This window comes from Onychomys torridus, chromosome 14 (assembly GCF_903995425.1).
Source record: "Onychomys torridus chromosome 14, mOncTor1.1, whole genome shotgun sequence".
NCBI classification, from domain to species: domain Eukaryota; kingdom Metazoa; phylum Chordata; class Mammalia; order Rodentia; family Cricetidae; genus Onychomys; species Onychomys torridus.
In genome coordinates, this window is record NC_050456.1 from 52,494,535 (window position 1) to 52,511,862 (window position 17,328).

Sequence of the window (17,328 nt, forward strand, 5' to 3'; positions counted from 1 at the left end):
TTTATTCTTATTTTTTTGTAATGGGTCAGTGGTATTACCTTTATATTTCCCTATGGGCTGCAGTTAAGGAAACTTCTTAGAGCAAAACTGAACATGGAGACATATAGAGACACACAGGCACAGACACACACACACACACACACAGACACAGACACATACACACAGACACAGACACACTACAGACACACACAGACAGACACACACCACAGACAGACACACACACACAGACACACACCACAGACACACAGACACACACACAGACACACCACATACACACACACACACACACACACACACACACACGCACGCAAAACCACCTGGGAGGTCTCCTGAACAAACAAGACTCTTGGGTTTCGGAGAGCGATTGTGTATATCCTGTGAAAGATTCTGAGTCACACTTCTGCTCTAGGAAGATTTATCAGTCTGACATGCATATAGGATGTGACCTTTCAGGTATGCGGAGAAATATACTCTGTCACTTAGTGTGGAGCCAACATTGTTTAATCCTGTGAAAACAGTGCACAAGAAGAAAGCCAAGAAGCAAACCAAGCCTGGTGCCACATTTCTGTAATCCCGTCTATTAGGGAGGTCAAGACAAAAATGTGTCTTGCTTACAGAGTGAGGTCAACAGTGCCAGCTTGGACAACTGAGTAAACACTGCCTCAAAATTTCAAGAAAAAGTAAAAAAAGGGTCAGGTGTGGTGGCACAAGCCTTTAATCCTAGCATTTGGGAGACAGAGGCAGTCAGATCTCTTGAGGCTAGCCAGTCTACATAGAGAATTCCAGACCAGTCAGAGCTATGTAGTTAAGACCCCATCTTAAATAAACACACACACACACACACACACACACACACACACACACACACACACTTACAGTATAACTTAGTGGTAGAGAACTGTCCTCTAATGTATGAGGCCCCATATTCAATTTCTAGTGACTCCCCTTCCCCACAAAAAAGGATACTAGAGTAGACCAGGTATGGTAGCATAGACCTGTAGTGCCATACTCTGGAGGCTGAGGCAGGAGGACCACAAGTTCATGTTCAGCCTGGACTATATAGTAAATTCCAGGCCAGCTTGGGGTATATAGCTAAACTTGGTCTCAAAAAATAATAGTAAGCTGGGCATGGTGACTCACACCTTTAATCCCGGCACTTAGGAGGCAGAGACATGTGGATCTCTGTGAGTTTGAGGCCAGTCTGGTCTACATAGTAAGTTCCAGGACATCCAGGGCTATGTAGAGAGACTTTATTTAAAATAATCTAACAACAACAACAGTGGCAAAGCTGTTTGATAAATAGTTTATCTTTGTAAAGTGAGGATATTGTACAGTATCAATGGAAGACCCAGAGTGTAGCCTGTCCACTGCTGCTCGTACCTAAGAGTAAGAGATGCATTCAGCCTAGACAGGAGCAGTGTTCCCCGCACAGAGAGAAGATTGGTGCTGGAGGACAACCTCCTCTGAGTAATTTGCCCAGCTAGAGATCAATGTCGGATCCGAAGGGCCCTTTTTCAATCCTTTTTTCCCGGGCAGTCCGTAGATCCCTGAAAAACGGTGAGTGACTTCTTTGTGTGGGGAGTTGTACAATAGGACTCTGTAGCCAGGGATTTGGCACTTTGGGCATCACACTCTGCAGAGAAACATTAACATACAGTCTTGAGTGAGAAAGCAGACCAGTTGACCCAGGTTATTAGAGTAGCTAGACGTTATTCGAGTCAATAAGAAGCTAGAAGCCCCTCCCCCTTGACTCTGGCCAGCCTAGTGTGGAGAAGAGGCCTGGATTGTTCAGTTAACTAAGTTTGGCCATTTGCATGGCAGTTTGAAGGGCTGGCTTGCTTATTTATCCTTCTTTGTTTGATCCCTGGTAGCCACAGAGTGGACAGAGAGAACTGAATCCTGCAAATTGTCCTCTGATTTCTACAGGCCTGCTTGTCCTGGCTAGTTTTATGTCAACTTAACACAAGCTAATCATCTGTGAGGAGGGGACGTCAACGGAGAAAATGCCTCCAGAAGATTGATCTGTCTCAGCTGACTCCAGCTCATGGGAGCTCATGGACAGCTAGGGGCCTGCCTGGGACCAGCCTAGGCCCTCTGCATGTGGGTGACAGCTGTGTAGCTTGGTCTGTTTGTGAGGCCCCTAGCAGCAGGACCAAGATCTGTCCCTGGCAGGTGAGCTGGCTTTTTGGAACCTATTCCCTATGGTGGATTGCCTGGCTCAACCTTGATGCAGTGGGGAGGAGCTTGGTCCTGTCTCAGCTTGATAGGCTATGCTTTGTTGACTCCCGTGGGGGAGGCCTTACCCTTTCTGAGGAGTGGGGGTAGAAAGGAGGTCGGGGGAGGGAACAGGAGGAGAGGAGAGAGGGGAAACTGTCATTGGTACGTTTAAAAAAAAAAAAAGCTTGGGAGGTCTCTTAATGAACAGTTTTGAAACTATAAGCAATGAGCCTTCATGTAATGTATTTGCACATGTGAGAATTTTTTTTTTTTTTGAGACAGGGTCTTATTATTTTGCTTAGGTGGGTCTAGAAGCTGTGGACTCATGTGATCTTCTTTCTTCAGACTCACAAGTAATTGAAACTACAGGTGCACATCATAGAAATGAATTTTTATGTTTTTGTTCTTTTTTTTTTTTTTTTCCGGAGCTGAGGACCCAGGGCCTTGTGCTTGCTAGGCAAGCGCTCTACCACTGAGCTAAATCCCCAACCCCGTTTTTGTTCTTTAAGATACATTTTATTATTTATGTCTGTGTGACTATGCGTGTATATATGTGCACATGTGTGCAAGTACCTATGGACACCAGAAGAGGGCATCAGATCTGCTGCAGCTGGAGTTACAGGCAGTTGTGAGTCATCTAGATGAGTGCTGGGAACCAAACTCTGGCCCCCTAAAAGAGCACCTTTATTCTTAACTGCTGAGTCTTCTCTCTAGGCCTGGGTGAGTGTTTTGACAAGATAGCATCAAGAAGTACTTGATGAAACCTAATGGTGACTTTTGATAATGGTGGCTTGTCCACCAAAGTTTGTATTAGGGTTTAACAATATTAATTGTTGTTAGATCACCACGATATAATGGTTCCCCCATTCTTCTGTATTATATATCGATGTATGTAGGAACACAAAAATGCATATGTATACACTGGCCCATGTAAGCCCTAGACAAATCCTGATGAACGTCTTATTTTGTCTGGTTTCCTTCTCCCTAGTCCCATTCGTAAAAATATTACAGAGCTGGGTGGGGTAGCTCTTGCCTGAGAAGGCTGAGTGAGGTGCAAGGATCACCAGGAATTGGGGGCCAGCCTGGCTACACGCTGAGTTTCCAAACCAATCTGGGCTATGGAGTAAGAGTCTGTTTGACAGCACCCTCCCACCCCCAGTATATTCAGGCCACCATTTCGAGTCACTCGGTGGTAGACACGTATGGAAGTAGTTATTAATAGCCGCTTCTGCAGTGAGAACTAGGCAGAGCCACAGGGAAGGCGATGCAAGGGAAGATAAGTCAGATCCCAAAAGGCAACTCCCAGCTACGGGGGAAATGAGAAGACAGAGACGGCGGCTAGACTCTTTAGTTAAGGAAATCACAACGCGTTCAAAAAAGAAAAGGGTGAGGTCACAGGAAAGACTGGGAGGGGAAGATATCTGCACGGCCTGTGGAAATGACAAACTTAGAGTCTTCTAGTAGCTAAACACAGGCTCCTCAGCTATGCAGGCAGAGAAGCCCAGCATAGCCCCAGTTCACTTCCGCTTTGTCCTGTCACCTGGAAAGCATCCTTCTGAAAAGATAATTCATTCTCCAGTGTCCAATCTGACCTGAGCTTTGTCTGCATCTATCCAGGGGACCCAATGCCAGGATTCTTCCAGCACACTCGGCCTTTAGGACACCTGGGAAGGAAGCTCTCAGGGCTGGGGGTGGGGTGCGGGCGGGGTGTGGCTCAGGGCTTGCTGCTGCACAAGTGCAATGACCTGGGTTTGGATCCTCACCACCCACAAAACAAGCCAGGCCTGTAGGCCCAGCACTGGGGAGGAAAAGGAAGGAGGATTCCGGGAGCTTACTAACCAGTTAGTCTACCCAAGCCCTGAGCTCCAGATTCAGTGAGAGATCTTATCTCAAAAAATAAGATGGCGATCAAAGACAACACCGGACACTGACCTCTGACCTACACATGCACACACACATTTAAAAAAAAGGGGGGGGGAACCTGGAGAGGTGGCTCAGTCATTAAAACCACTAACTGTTCTTTCAGAGGACTCAGGTTCGATTCCCAGCACCCTAGCTATAACCTGGCAGCTCACAACTAAATGTAACTCCAGTCAGTTCCAAGGGGGAATCTGACGCCCTCTTCTAGACATGTGTAGTACATAGACATACATACAGGTAAAACACCCATACACATAGACTAAATCTTAAAAAATATTTGAAATTGAATTTTAAAAAGCAGTAACAGTGGCTGTTAAAGGGGAAGGCTGTTCCTCCCGAGGCCTCTTCTTCTAGGCCCTGCAACCTTGTGCTAAAGCACACAACTTGGCGGGGCTCTGGTTACTTTAGGCCCCCTCCTCTGTGCCGAGCAGTCCCTTCATGACCTTCCATGATGGCTTTGTCTGATACGGCCCTTTATTTGTTTGCCACAGTAGTTAGTAGGTTTCTTCTTCTTCTTCTTCTTCTTCTTCTTCTTCTTCTTCTTCTTCTTCTTCTTCTTCTTCTTCTCCTTCTCCTCCTCCTCCTCCTCCTCCTTCTTCCTCTTCTTCCTCTTCTTCCTCTTCTTCCTCTTCTTCTTCTTTCTTCTCCTCCTCCTCCTTCTTCTTCCTGGTTTTTCGAGACAGGGTTTCTCTGTGTAGCTTTGGAACCTGTCCTGTATCTCACTCTGTAGACCAGGCTGGCCTCGAACTCACAGAGATCCGCCTGCCTCTGCCTCCCGAGTGCTGGGATCAAAGGCGTGCGCCGCCACCTCCACTGCCCGGCTGTAATTTTCTTCTTGCTGTGACAAAACTACCTGAAAAGAAGCAACTTTGGGGAGGAGGGGTTTCTGTGGATTCGCAGTCCATCGTGGTAGGGAAGGCAAGAGCAGGAAGCAGCCAATCACACTTGGTCACAGGCAGCAGAGGATAAAGGCTGCTGTGGAGAGCACTTGCTTTTCCCCTAACCCAATCCAGGCCCCCACCCATTGGGTGGTACTGCCCACAGTTAGAATGGGTCTTCCTAGTTCAACCTAATCTAAACAACCCCTCACAGCTGTGCCCAGAGGCACAGTGTTCACAATCAGTGTTAACCATCGCAGGCCCCGATCAGTTCACTTAAGCTTCCATGGGTGTATGTAAAAATCATTTAAACTACTGAATTCCCACTGCCATCCTGCTCCAATCAAGAATTCTGTTCTGCTAGGCATGGTGGTGTACACACACGCACACACACACACACACACACACACACACACACACACACACACACACACACACGCACACACGCAAAGAATGCTTGCAGAAGCAGAGTCTGCTGAGGGCTGGAAAGAAGGCTTAGTGGTTAAGAATGTTTACTGCCTGATCAGAGGACCAGAGATAGGATTCCATAAACAATTATAACTCCAGCTCCTAGGGATCTGGCACTCCCTTCTGGTCTCTGTGGACACACACACACCCTTAAAAAAAAAAAAAAAAAAGCTAAAACCTTGAAAAACAGAAGGAAGAGGAACAATCTATTGGATATGCTTACTATCTCAGATTGATGAAAGAAGACCTGGAGATTGAGGCCAGGCTGGACTATGTAGCAAAACACTGACAAACGTCCTTTTCAGAGAAAGAATGTTAAGGGTCTCACTCTAACCGCAGCCTTCCAAGAGCTGGGATTACAGGCATGGACCACCACATCCAGTAAGGATTTGAATTGAGGAAGGAGAGAGAAATAAAATGGAGAAAGGCTTAACAATGAAGTGGTGTCCCCCGAAGGATTTCTTTGTGTAATAGCTCTGGCTGTCCTGGAACTCTCTTAGTAGACCAGGATAGCTTACAGTGATCCGCCTGCCTCTGCCTCCATTGTGCTGGGATTAAAGGCGTGCGCCAACAGTGCAGTTTTCTGCAGTGAAGAGAACCAGTAAGAATTGTGATTCACATAGAGTATCAAACTTGGTCTTCATTCATTCCGCTCGGAAACGGTCGAGGAACAAAAATTCCAGCCACAAAATTAACTGGAGGAAGCAGCGCGTGGTGACGCAGGCCTTTAATCCCAGCACTCTAGAGGTAGAGGCAGGGGGGATCTCTGTGAGCTCGAGGCCAGCCCCAGTCTACATAGCTAGAGCTAAGTAGAGAGATCCTGTCTCAAAACAAAACAAAACAAAACAACAAAAAACTCCAAAAAACAAAAAAGAGGAATGAAGTTATTTTCTTCTGGAATGCCTCGCGCCCTGTTTTCTTACACTGCTCGGTCCACAAGGAATCGTTATCTGGTAGAGATTTTTGCCTTTCCAGTGTGTACCACCCAGTTTTTTTTTGTTTTGTTTTGTTTTGTTTTTTGGTTTTTCGAGACAGGGTTTTTCTGTAGCTTTGGAGCCTGTCCTGGAACTCGCTTTGTAGACCAGGCTGGCCTCGAACTCACAGAGATCCACCTGCCTCTGCCTCCCCAGTGCTGGGATTGCCTGGTACCACCCAGTTAAAAGACGGTGACTAACCCGCCGGCGGAAGGACCCAGGGAGGACGGTAGGCGTGGCCTACCCAGGGGGCGGCTGGGAGGTACGCCCCTTCCCAGAAAGCACCGCGGCTGCAGGCGCAGGCGCAGGCGCAGGCGCAGGCGCGCGCGGCTCCCGTCGGCTTTTCCCCGGGGTCTGCACCGCCCCGCCATGGACGAGCTCCGGAACAGCGCCGCGCTGCTGCGGCGCGGGCGGGGGAGGCGCCGGCGGCAGCCGCAGCTCCGCGGCGGCTCGCTTCTGGCCCTGCCGCTGCGGCCCCGGAAGATCCGAAGGCCCCGGCGAGGTGCGGCGTCCCGCGTGGCCGCGCTGAGGGCTCGGGCACTGCCCAGCCTCGAGGCCTCGGACGCCAAGGCGGAGCCGACCGCGGGCGAGAGGGAGGGGCCGGCGGAGCGGCGGGAGACCTCGCGGTCGGCGGAGCCGCGGCCGCTGCCTGTGCGCCCGAGGCCGGCTTCGGCGGCCGCCCCGCCGCGCCGCGCGGAGGGCCGGGCCGCACTCTCCCGCCACCCGGGGCCCCCCGTCCCGCCGCCGGGCCCGCACGGGGACCAGCCGGAGCGGCCCGGGGACTCGCCGCTGCAGCACGTGCTGGCGGAGCTGGACGGCATCCCCAGCAGCCGGAGGCGCGCCGCCCGCCTCTTCGAGTGGCTCCTGGCGCCCATGCCCCCGGACCACTTCTACCGGCGCCTGTGGGAGCGGGAGGCGGTGCTGGTGCGGCGGCAGGACCACCGCTACTACGAGGGCCTCTTCTCCACGGCCGACCTGGACTCGATGCTGCGCTCCGAGGACGTGCACTTCGGGCAGCACCTGGACGCCGCGCGCTACGTCGGCGGGAGGCGGGAGACCTTGAACCCACCGGGCCGCGCTCTTCCCGCCGCCGCCTGGGCCCTGTACCGGGCCGGCTGCTCCCTGCGCCTCCTCTGCCCGCAGGCTTTCTCGCCCACCGTGTGGCAGTTCTTGGCGGTGCTCCAGGAACAGTTCGGAAGCATGGCGGGCTCCAACGTGTACCTCACGCCCCCCAACTCCCAGGGCTTCGCTCCCCACTACGACGACATCGAGGCTTTCGTGTTGCAGCTGGAAGGTCGCAAACTCTGGCGCGTCTACCGCCCGCGGGACCCAAGTGAGGAGCTCGCCCTGACATCTAGCCCCAACTTCAGCCAGGAGGACCTTGGTGAGCCGGTGTTACAGACGGTGCTGGAACCGGGAGACCTGCTGTATTTTCCTCGGGGCTTCATTCATCAAGCTGAATGTCAGGATGGAGCCCACTCTCTGCACCTCACCTTGTCCACTTACCAGCGCAACACGTGGGGTGACTTCCTGGAGGCCGTTCTGCCCTTGGCAGTGCGGGCAGCAATAGAAGAAAACGTGGAGTTTCGCAGGGGTCTGCCCCGAGACTTCATGGATTACATGGGGGCCCAGCATTCAGACTCTAAGGATCCGAGAAGAACAGCTTTCATGGAAAAGGTGCGGGTCTTGGTTGCTCGCCTGGGACACTTCGCTCCTGTTGATGCTGTGGCTGACCAGAGAGCCAAAGACTTCATCCACGATTCCCTGCCCCCTGTGTTGACTGAGAGGGAGAGGGCACTGAGTGTCCATGGGCTCCCGGTTCGCTGGGAGGCTGGAGAACCCGTAAATGTGGGGGCCCAGTTGACAACAGAAACAGAAGTCCATATGCTTCAGGACGGCATAGCTCGGCTGGTGGGCGAGGGCGGCTGTTTGTTCCTCTATTACACGGTGGAAAACTCTCGCGTTTATCATCTGGAGGAACCCAAGTGCTTGGAAATCTGCCCTCAGCAGGCTGATGCCATCGAACTCCTGCTTCGCTCCTACCCAGAGTTTGTGAGGGTTGGGGATCTACCCTGTGACAGTGTGGAAGACCAGCTTTCCTTGGCAACCATGTTGTATGATAAGGGGCTGCTGCTCACCAAGACGCCTCTGGTTCTGAGTTAGTTTCTTGAGGATGGCTCAAAGGGTGCAGTTGTGATTCTCCACTGCCACCGCCACCTTTTTGTTGTTGTTGTTGTTGTTGTTTTGTTTTTTTCCCTTAAAGAAGTCATGTTCTTACCTTGCTAAGCATCAGTGTGGTTATGTTTACCTTTATGGCGGTTTCAGTGTCACAGAGCTCAGACTTTCTTCTGGGAGGAATCTCTTCATCTAGGTACAAAAGGAAACAGAAATTGGAGCAAGGGGGTTAAGCTATTTCTGCAGAAGTAACAATCCCTATCATTTGGGAGCACCAGCTGCATTTCCTGCAGGCTTCAGTGCATGGTGTCACATTGGCTATGCCATCCTGCTTGAGACATGAGGGATTTTTGTATGGAAGTTGCTTCTTTGTGTTCTTTCTTCAGTTTGTGCTTTGGGATGGGGTCAGTATGCTGTGCTGTTTGTATGAATGTTAGAAGATTTATTAAAAAGTGCCAAAGACCGTTTCTCTTTTCTAAGCCTAGATTTTTTGGGTTGGTTTGAAAAATGTAAGACAAGGAAGAAGATAAGGAAGATATGGCTGAGATAAAAGGCAATGTGATATATGATATCAGAGGAGTATATTAACTTTTTTAAAGGTGAGGGCTGGGTAGAGCAAGTGTATGCCTGGCATGTGCAATGCCTTGGGTTCATTCCCAGCATCAAACTCATTAAAGAAGAGAAGCCTATCTGGGGCCATTTGTTAGCTTTGGAGGTAACTTACTCATTTGAGTTAATCTACTTGACCTCCAAACAGGACAATCCTAAGGGAGAAGCTTCCATTACCAGAGTCAGCTTTGAAGCATACATTGTATTTGCTTGGTGCTTGGCTGGCATGGCTCCCAAAAGGACAGTGGCATGTCACCTGTTGATGTGTTTATAGGCTTTAGTCATCCAACTTTTAGCAAGCTGGCCACAGGGAAGATTGGTGTTCAAGTTACTTTCCACTCATCTGTTTTCCCCTAGCAGTTGGATGAAACTTTCCCAAATCTGACAAGTGCATATTCTCGTGATTGGTGGAAGAGAGCCTGGTGCACCAGGAAGAGCACTTGGAACCAGAAGACCCGGGTTTGGGGTGGTGGCTGGTAGGCAACCGGCCGAATGACCTGAGGCTGCGCTTACAGATTTTGTAAGTATATTTTGGTATAGTTCTACTTCTCAACTCTCATCATTTAGATTGTATCTAGACCTCTTAAGATTCTATCATCATAACTGATTGGTTTGGTTTTTAAGGTTGAGAACTTTCAGAAATTATTTTTTTTTCCCTTAAGTTAGAACATAAAATGATTGCTCTTCTTTCAGGTGTACTTTCCAGAGAGGACCATCTTTTATAAGATGAAATGTAAGGTCTTTGGAGGTGCTTAATCAAACATACATAGTAGATACTTGTTTTTCCAAACACTTGCACTTTTCTATTTTCTAGTATGTCCTTTTTAAATCAGTTCGGATAGAGCTACCTTTTAAATGACACACAATTGCAGATGGATGAAAACCTGGGGAAGGGGAGAAGGGATAAGTAGCCTTCCTGACTTAAGTCATACAGGCCTCCCATGAAGTTCCCAAATGTCTAGGTCCTGGGATAGTCTGGTGTGAAGAGTCAAGGGATGGGTTCACCCAAAAGAAACCTACTCTCAAAAGTTTCTTCAAGAAAAGTTTCAAGTTCCAGTGGGCTTTGGCCCTCTCTGGGTGGTGAGTAGACATGTCTTGCTTTTTTCTTCACGTTTCTTATGGCCACTTCCATCTTGAATATTTTCTCCGTCAGCAGGTCCTTTTGATTTAGTGTTCCAATCTAAGGGGGAAAATGTTTTAAAAAGCAAGCAACCAACTGTATTGGAGGAAAAAGCATTAAAATAATTTGATTACATCAAGCGTGGGGTTGGGAGGCTGAGGCAAGAAGATCCCAACTTTAAGGTCATTTTTGAGCTACATAATAAAACTCAACCAAACATAAAAAAAGATAAAGTAATTGACTATATCATGCCTTTTAGTAAAACTCTTGGAGCACTGGGTTTCCTCTTGAAAACAGTTTGTACTTATTTACCTTCTTCTTGATCTCCTGAAGCATTTCTTGATTCCCTTCCTTTTCTAAGTTGAGTGCTGTCATTGTCTGGTAAATTTCCCTGAAAGATAGGAAAAATTGTTCTACCCTGTCCTTAAGAAGATAGCTGCTGTTGAACAGTGTAGGATCTGGAATTAGACAAGAATCCTAAACTCCTCCTCAACAGTTTAAGCGAGTCTTCTTTGTAGAAATAACATGATCATTTACACAGCTGTTGTGCAGTTCCAGAGTGTATATGTGAAGGCAGTGACAGTTACTACTTCTTAAACACCTTTGTGAAAGGTACCAAATGCCATTTCATTAACTGTCATCATAGCTTTATAATGTAGACTTCCATCTGCAGGGGAGGATTGAGACAAAGGGCACAGCACTTAGGAGTGTGGACAAGTGCTCCGAAACCCTGGTTTGGTTGATTCTAGTCTGTTGTAGCTACTGGATAAATGAATGTTGAATACACGGGTAATTTAAAACTCCCTGGAAGAAGAGAAATAACACAGGAACTATGGGAGCTGTGACAATCTACTTATGGAACAATTTTCTGTTACCCACTTAGCCTGGAAAGGCAGAGCATATTCAATGGTCAAGGACTGGAGCGTTGGCAGTCCGGGAAGTCATGGCAGAAAGCAGCGGTTCAGTGCTTACTTAAGAACAGCCTCGTGGTCCTCCAGGAGCAGCACATCTAGAAAGGTGTCCCTGACCTGGTTTCCTTGAAGCTTGAGGGCTAGGATGCTACGGCAAGCTTCCAGCCGCACACCTGGTGCTTCTTCATAGTGGATGGCCCAGAGCAGAAGATCTGTCAGCTGGGGACTCACTTGCCCAATCTGTCCCAAAGCTGTAGAGGTGAGAGGGCAAGTCTGTTCCACTGTCACTGAAGACTTAAGTTGACTATATCCTAGCATCCAGAAGGAATTTGAGTATTGCAGACAGTGTCTTGGGATGGCAGTTAATCATCAGGAGTAAAATGAAAAGTATTTCTAAGTAGTGATATTTAGAAAGGAAGTTGAGAGAGCTAGCAAATCTTTGCTCAGTATGTGTGGAGTTTGATGCCTAGCTTTGGGACAGGGTCTTGCTGTGTAGCTCTGGCTGGCCTCTCATTTGCACTGATCCTCCTGCCTTTGCCTCTTGAGGGCTACGATTACAGGTGTGTACCACCTGCCTGACTGCATTGAGGTAGTTCTTCTAAAGGACTCCTAAGAGAAGTGGTTGATCTTGCCTAGTGGGATATAAACATAGACTAGCTTGCCTATTCAGGAATAGAGAGGGGGCAGATTAAATATGGAAGAGCAGTGTAGTGAAGGTAGACAGATGGGTGGGAGTGGGGGGACAATTAGTTCTCAGGATTACCTAGGGCTGTACCAAAGACCATTTCAAAAAGAGAAGCAGTGCAGAAGTTCCAGGAAAAGCCTGGAAAGAGCAAGTTTTAAGTTCTGTCTTGAACCTGGTTTGACTCTTACTAAATGCTATAGTTGAAATCTCCAGGGAAAGCAAGAAGTATACAACAATGGATATCTACTAGACACTTATCCTTAATTCTGTTGGTGGGGACTGTGTAGTCTGTTCTTTGCTTAACAAGTTTAAATAGACCTAGACTTAGGATCCTTAACTAAACATTTGAAAGAAAATCTTCCTTTCTCAGCCCAGACTTCTGAGAAGCTAAGACAGTCCTTTCCACTATACTCTAGCTGTCTCACTAAAGTTTCTAGGTATTTATGAGCATGAAGAGAGTATTTCAGGTCTAGGGCTTGGAGCTGTCATTTCTGAAATACCTCGAATAGCAAAAGCCTTGATTTTCCAGTAGGGATCTCTGTTCATCAGATTCAGGAGGCATTCAAGCACCTGTAATAGGCAAGGAAAAGTTGAGTGGGAAGAACCAGAGTAAGAATGGACCAGAAGGGGCCTCTGAGATGGCTCAGAGGTTAAGAGCACTGACTGCTTTTCCAGAGGTACTGAGTTCAATTCCCAGCACCCACATGGTGGCTCACAACCATCTGTAATGAGATCTGGTGCCCTCTTCTGATACATAGGCATACTGTATACATAAGAAATCTTTAAAAAAGGAAAAAAAAAAAAAAAAAAAAGAATGGACCAGAAACAGGGACCCCACTTATTTCTAGGGATGCTTTAACTAGAAAAGTAGCCTGTCAATGCTAGTGACAAATGAGCTACAGCCTCAAGTGTCAGCCTGTATAATAAGTAGCCGAACTGTCTACTTTTTGTGTATTTTTCTCAGCACACAGATCTATAGCCATACATACACTAACTACATGCTCTACCAGTGAACTACACTCCTAGTCCCAGACTTCCCTGTCCCCCATACACATTTTTTTTTTTTTTTGAGCTGAGGATCAAACCCAGGGCCTTGCATTTGCTAGTGAGCGCTCTACCACTGAGCTAAATCCCCAACCCCCACACACATTTTTGAGACTGTATTCCTGTGTAGCTTAGGTTGACCTCTGAGGCTTTCTAATGTGTTTGGTTGTTTTGCCTGCATGTGTCTGTCTATGCATCACATAGTAAGTGCCCTCAGAGGCCAGAAGCTGGCATTGGAGCAAGTCCTCTCGAAAAGCAGTCAGTGTTCTTAACTGCTGAGCCAGTTCTCCAGCCCCTCACCTCAAATTCTTGAACCTTCTGCCTCTTGCCTTATCTTCCAAGTGCAAGGATCACACCATGTTCCACTTGGACTTCTTTTGAATACCTCTGTCCAGTTTTCCCCTAATAACGAGTATATAAACTCTACTCATTTGGACTAACCCTTAAGCCTATCAGTGACCAGGTATTAGGAAGCTAGTTAACTGAGATGAGAACAGAGTTGAGAGGGTGGCATGCTCTGGCTTGAAGTTTGGGCCTGCTGGGCTAAATGCCGCTGACTGATTGATGTGGCCTGTGTCTCCTTTCACATTCCTGCCAGACTGTTCATCCCACGTTCCCACAGAATCATGGGTGTACCATGCACAGCAGAGGTAGTGACGCTCTCTTCAGGTCCATCAGATAAGATGACAACATGCCTTGACTTACCATCTTGTCACGGATCTGCAGGGCACCTGCCGCCAAACAAGCTGCCTGTCGAATTGCTATGAACTCATTAGAGAAACAGTTCAGGAAGCTTGGGAGAAGCTTGGCTGTCATGACCTTGAGCACACGGATCAGGGAGAGGGCCTCAATCCGATCCTGGAAATTTCCTTGACTCAGCTTAATCCTGTAAGATACAAGTGGCTTTTATTTCCCTTAAACTTTTCTGTACCTTGTTCCCTTCCACCATGCCCTCAGGAAAGAATTCCAGCTTTGTGGGCCCAGTTATATATAGACATACCTTTTCCTAGTCAGCTTAAAATCTTTAAAATTTTACTGGGTTCAGACATGGGTGTCTTATTTTTGTGAACTCCTATTACCAAGCATATGGTAGACATTTAGGTGTTTGAAAGTGTCAAGCTGCATCTCCTCTTAAAAACACAGTGCTCATTTTGGCAGTCTCTCAATCTGGAATGACTACATCTCCATGGAATTTGGCCTTTCTACTCTAGCCTACACTGAGTATCCCATTTTTCTTTTCTTTTTTTGGGGAGGGGTTTCGAGGCAGGGTTTCTCTGTGTAGTTTTGGTGCCTGTTCTGGATCTCCCTCTGTAGACCAGGCTGGCCTCAAACTCACAGAGATCTGCCTGCCTCTGTCTCCCAAGTGCTGGGATTAAGGGCTGCCACCACCACCACCACCACTTGGCTTCCCATTTTTCTCTAGCAGTTATGGTATATGCCATTGTTCTAGTTTAGTATGTTTTTTTTTTTTTAATTAGGTATTTGTATATTGTGTTTGTGTTCATCAGAATTGTGTTCTTCCTCAAATATCTAAAAGATTGCTTCATGCTTAGTGGGCATCCAATGCTTCTTGGCTAACCATGGTGGTAGTTCTGTAGGGACTGAACTTTCTATAGTGGGACCTAGTACAATGCTGATCATACAGGAAACTCAGCACGTGCTGGCTGGGTCCAGATCATCCAGGCACTCTTAAGAAAGGAAGAGCAGCTGAGCTCATGGTGACTGGTCTTACCTGATCATGTCATGTACCTCTTTGCCAAGGTTCATCTGCCCCAGAGCTTTGGCAGCTGCTTGCCTCACTTCCTTGTTCCAGTCATTCCACATCAGATGGATCAATTTGTGTTTCATATCCTATCAATAAGTATGATAATTGGCTAATTAATTTTGTACCTGGTACCAGCTTTTTCCTATCCTTTAATCTTTCAATCTGGTTGGGCAGATGGTATTTCTATATACAGATGACATAATGGAGGCTTTGATTAGCTTGCCCAAGGATAATCTGGTAAGTGCTTATGCCTGGTCACAGAACCCAGGACTGTTTCCCAAACTCGTCTCTTCCTGCATCATGTTGGCACCAACATAGTGAGTGTGAGAGACTTGAAATCGAAAGTATTGAGTAACCTCATCATTCCAGATTGCCCGATACTTTGTGGGTTTAGTCCATGTATTTACAAACCAGGACAGTTGGTCACCCCATCAGGATACTTTTCTCTTGTTAGAAAGGAAAACATTACTGCAGTTGTGGGTGATGATGGTGTAGCTATGTGTAAACTAGTTTCCCAGCCGAAACATCTTTCTCTACCTCCATCTGGTGTAGTTGGTTGTTTTTACTCTTTGGCTTTTTGCCTCTTTGTAGGCCCACCACCCAGCTCACAAATAAATAATGTACACAGAGACTTTTTCTTACTTCTGAATGACCAGCCTTAACTTGGTGTGTTTCTAACCAGCTTTTTTTTTTTTTTTTTTTTTAGCTGTCCCATCTAACTGCCTCTGGGCTTTTATCTTTCTCTCTTTCTGTATATTCACTCCGTGGTTTGCTATGTGGCTGGGTGGCTGGCTCCTTTTCTTGCTCATTGATCTTTTTTCCAGATTTCTCTTCCCATTTATTCTCTCTGCCTGCCGTCCCTGCCTATCCTTTTTCCTGCCTTGCTATTGGCCATTCAGCTCTTTATTAGACCAGTCAGATGTTTTAGACAGGCAAAGAATCACAGCTTCACAGAGTTAGACAAAAATAAAGGAATGAAACACATCTTTGCATCATCAAACAAATCTTCCATAGCATAAACAAATGTAACAAATCTTAAAATAATATTCTACAATAATCTGGTACCAGATATTTTCCTATTTAGAATTCAGCGCAAAAGGTACCTCCTCAGTAAAGTCTTGTCTGCCTCCTGCAAGCATAGGGAACCCTGTGTATACTATAGTGTCTTATAGCTGCTTTTGTTATAGCTAGTTATAGCATTGCCAAGGTAAGATACAGTCTCTGCACCACTAATGCCCTCCTAATGCTTACCAATGTAGAGGGGATGTGGTCAGAAACTGTTTACTGCATGAGTCAAAGAACTCGGGCACATTACCCTTTTAAATTCCTGCAGTTTATCATGAAGTCCTCATCATCTTTAACTTGTTCCCACCTAGTGTTTCAGCAGCAGGAAATGATAACATGTGAGAAAGAATCAGCCTGTTCTCAAATCTCTTCAGGTTATTGTGCCGAATGACTAGATGGTGTGTTTCTTGAACAGAATGTGAGGGTGAAGAATGGAGGGCACCCACTTGTAGGCAGGAATAGCTGTGTTATGGGCTGTCCTGATACCCAGTGTGATAAAGAGATGGGGCAGCACGAGGACTAAGCACTAAGCACTCGGATAGCTCACTAGAATGTAATAGTAAAAAGAGGTTCAGGTTTCACTTGCTCAGAACTTATTTAGTTGTAGCCAGGCTCCACACCTTCAAGTTCAACCACTTACATTCAGTACGTACCAGTCTCCTGAAAGTTTCAAGAGAGTACCTTATGTTCACTCTGGTCTGAAGTTGTGGAAGCCTGTGTAAGAAAGCTAGGAACTGGCTGTGAACTGTGGATGGGGCAGAGCGCAGAATGTTCTTCCTACAAGGTAGCCTAGAAAGAATTGTATAAACTATAAGTGGGTACACTTGAAAGCAGGGGCATGAAGGGAATGCATGTCCACATTAACTCTGGGGAAAAGCAAAGGCCTGGGAAGAATATTGGCTCTTTTCACATGGCCAAAGATGATGAGACATAACACCAGGTATGCTCCCTCATTGTACTTGTATTTGCTGATCCTAACTGCAAACGTCACCTCATCTTTTGCTTGCTTTAATAATAAAAATGAGAAGTGCTTTGTTTGCATTACTCTTGAGTTCAAAGCCTGGAGTCCCCTGGTACTCCATGCAGGTCTTTGGCATGCTTGTCCTTCTCGCTGGCCACAGAGGGTTCAACATCAGTTCATTCGTATTGTTTAAGTCTTGATGCTTCAATTGCAGTGCCATTGTTATTGAAAGCAGGGACCATGCTTTTGTGTGTGTGTGTGTGTGTGCTGAATATTCTGGGAGTCTACACAGGCATTCGTTTAGCTGGATTGTTGGCTCTGTTCAGTCTGCTCCTCAAATCAAGGACCAATGTTCAGCAGAGGGTGAGGAGGACTGCATCATTGACTGATACTTTTATAGTGTCTACTGGCGCTGAAATCTCTATCATGTTCAGAAGCTCTCTGTCAGGTTGTATGTATATTTGGCAGTGGCTGTATCACAGTTGGTGGGTTGCTACCCCACCAAGAAGCACTGGCTCAGAGTGGGAGAAGTACAT

At 47.0% G+C, this 17,328-nt stretch overlaps 2 protein-coding genes across 2 annotated transcripts in view; one reads left to right on the forward strand and one right to left on the reverse strand.

Annotated features, from left to right (window-relative positions):
- Positions 1 to 1,287: 1,287 nt before the first annotated feature.
- Positions 1,288 to 17,328, reverse strand: part of Heatr4 (HEAT repeat containing 4) — a 35,622-nt gene continuing 19,581 nt past the window's right edge. The window contains exons 10-17 of the mRNA XM_036205496.1: positions 14,734 to 14,852; positions 13,707 to 13,887; positions 12,458 to 12,527; positions 11,334 to 11,523; positions 10,674 to 10,752; positions 10,262 to 10,421; positions 8,766 to 8,824; positions 1,288 to 1,633 (exon numbers count right to left, since the gene is read on the reverse strand). Coding sequence (XP_036061389.1) covers positions 1,481 to 1,633; positions 8,766 to 8,824; positions 10,262 to 10,421; positions 10,674 to 10,752; positions 11,334 to 11,523; positions 12,458 to 12,527; positions 13,707 to 13,887; positions 14,734 to 14,852 — 1,011 coding nt within the window. The 3' untranslated portion in view covers positions 1,288 to 1,480. The remainder of the gene's footprint in view (positions 1,634 to 8,765; positions 8,825 to 10,261; positions 10,422 to 10,673; positions 10,753 to 11,333; positions 11,524 to 12,457; positions 12,528 to 13,706; positions 13,888 to 14,733; positions 14,853 to 17,328) is intronic.
- Positions 6,790 to 8,674, forward strand: Riox1 (ribosomal oxygenase 1). Its single transcript, XM_036205493.1, has one exon. The coding sequence runs from the start codon at positions 6,827 to 6,829 to the stop codon at positions 8,618 to 8,620; it is 1,794 nt and encodes a 597-aa protein (XP_036061386.1). The 5' UTR covers positions 6,790 to 6,826; the 3' UTR covers positions 8,621 to 8,674.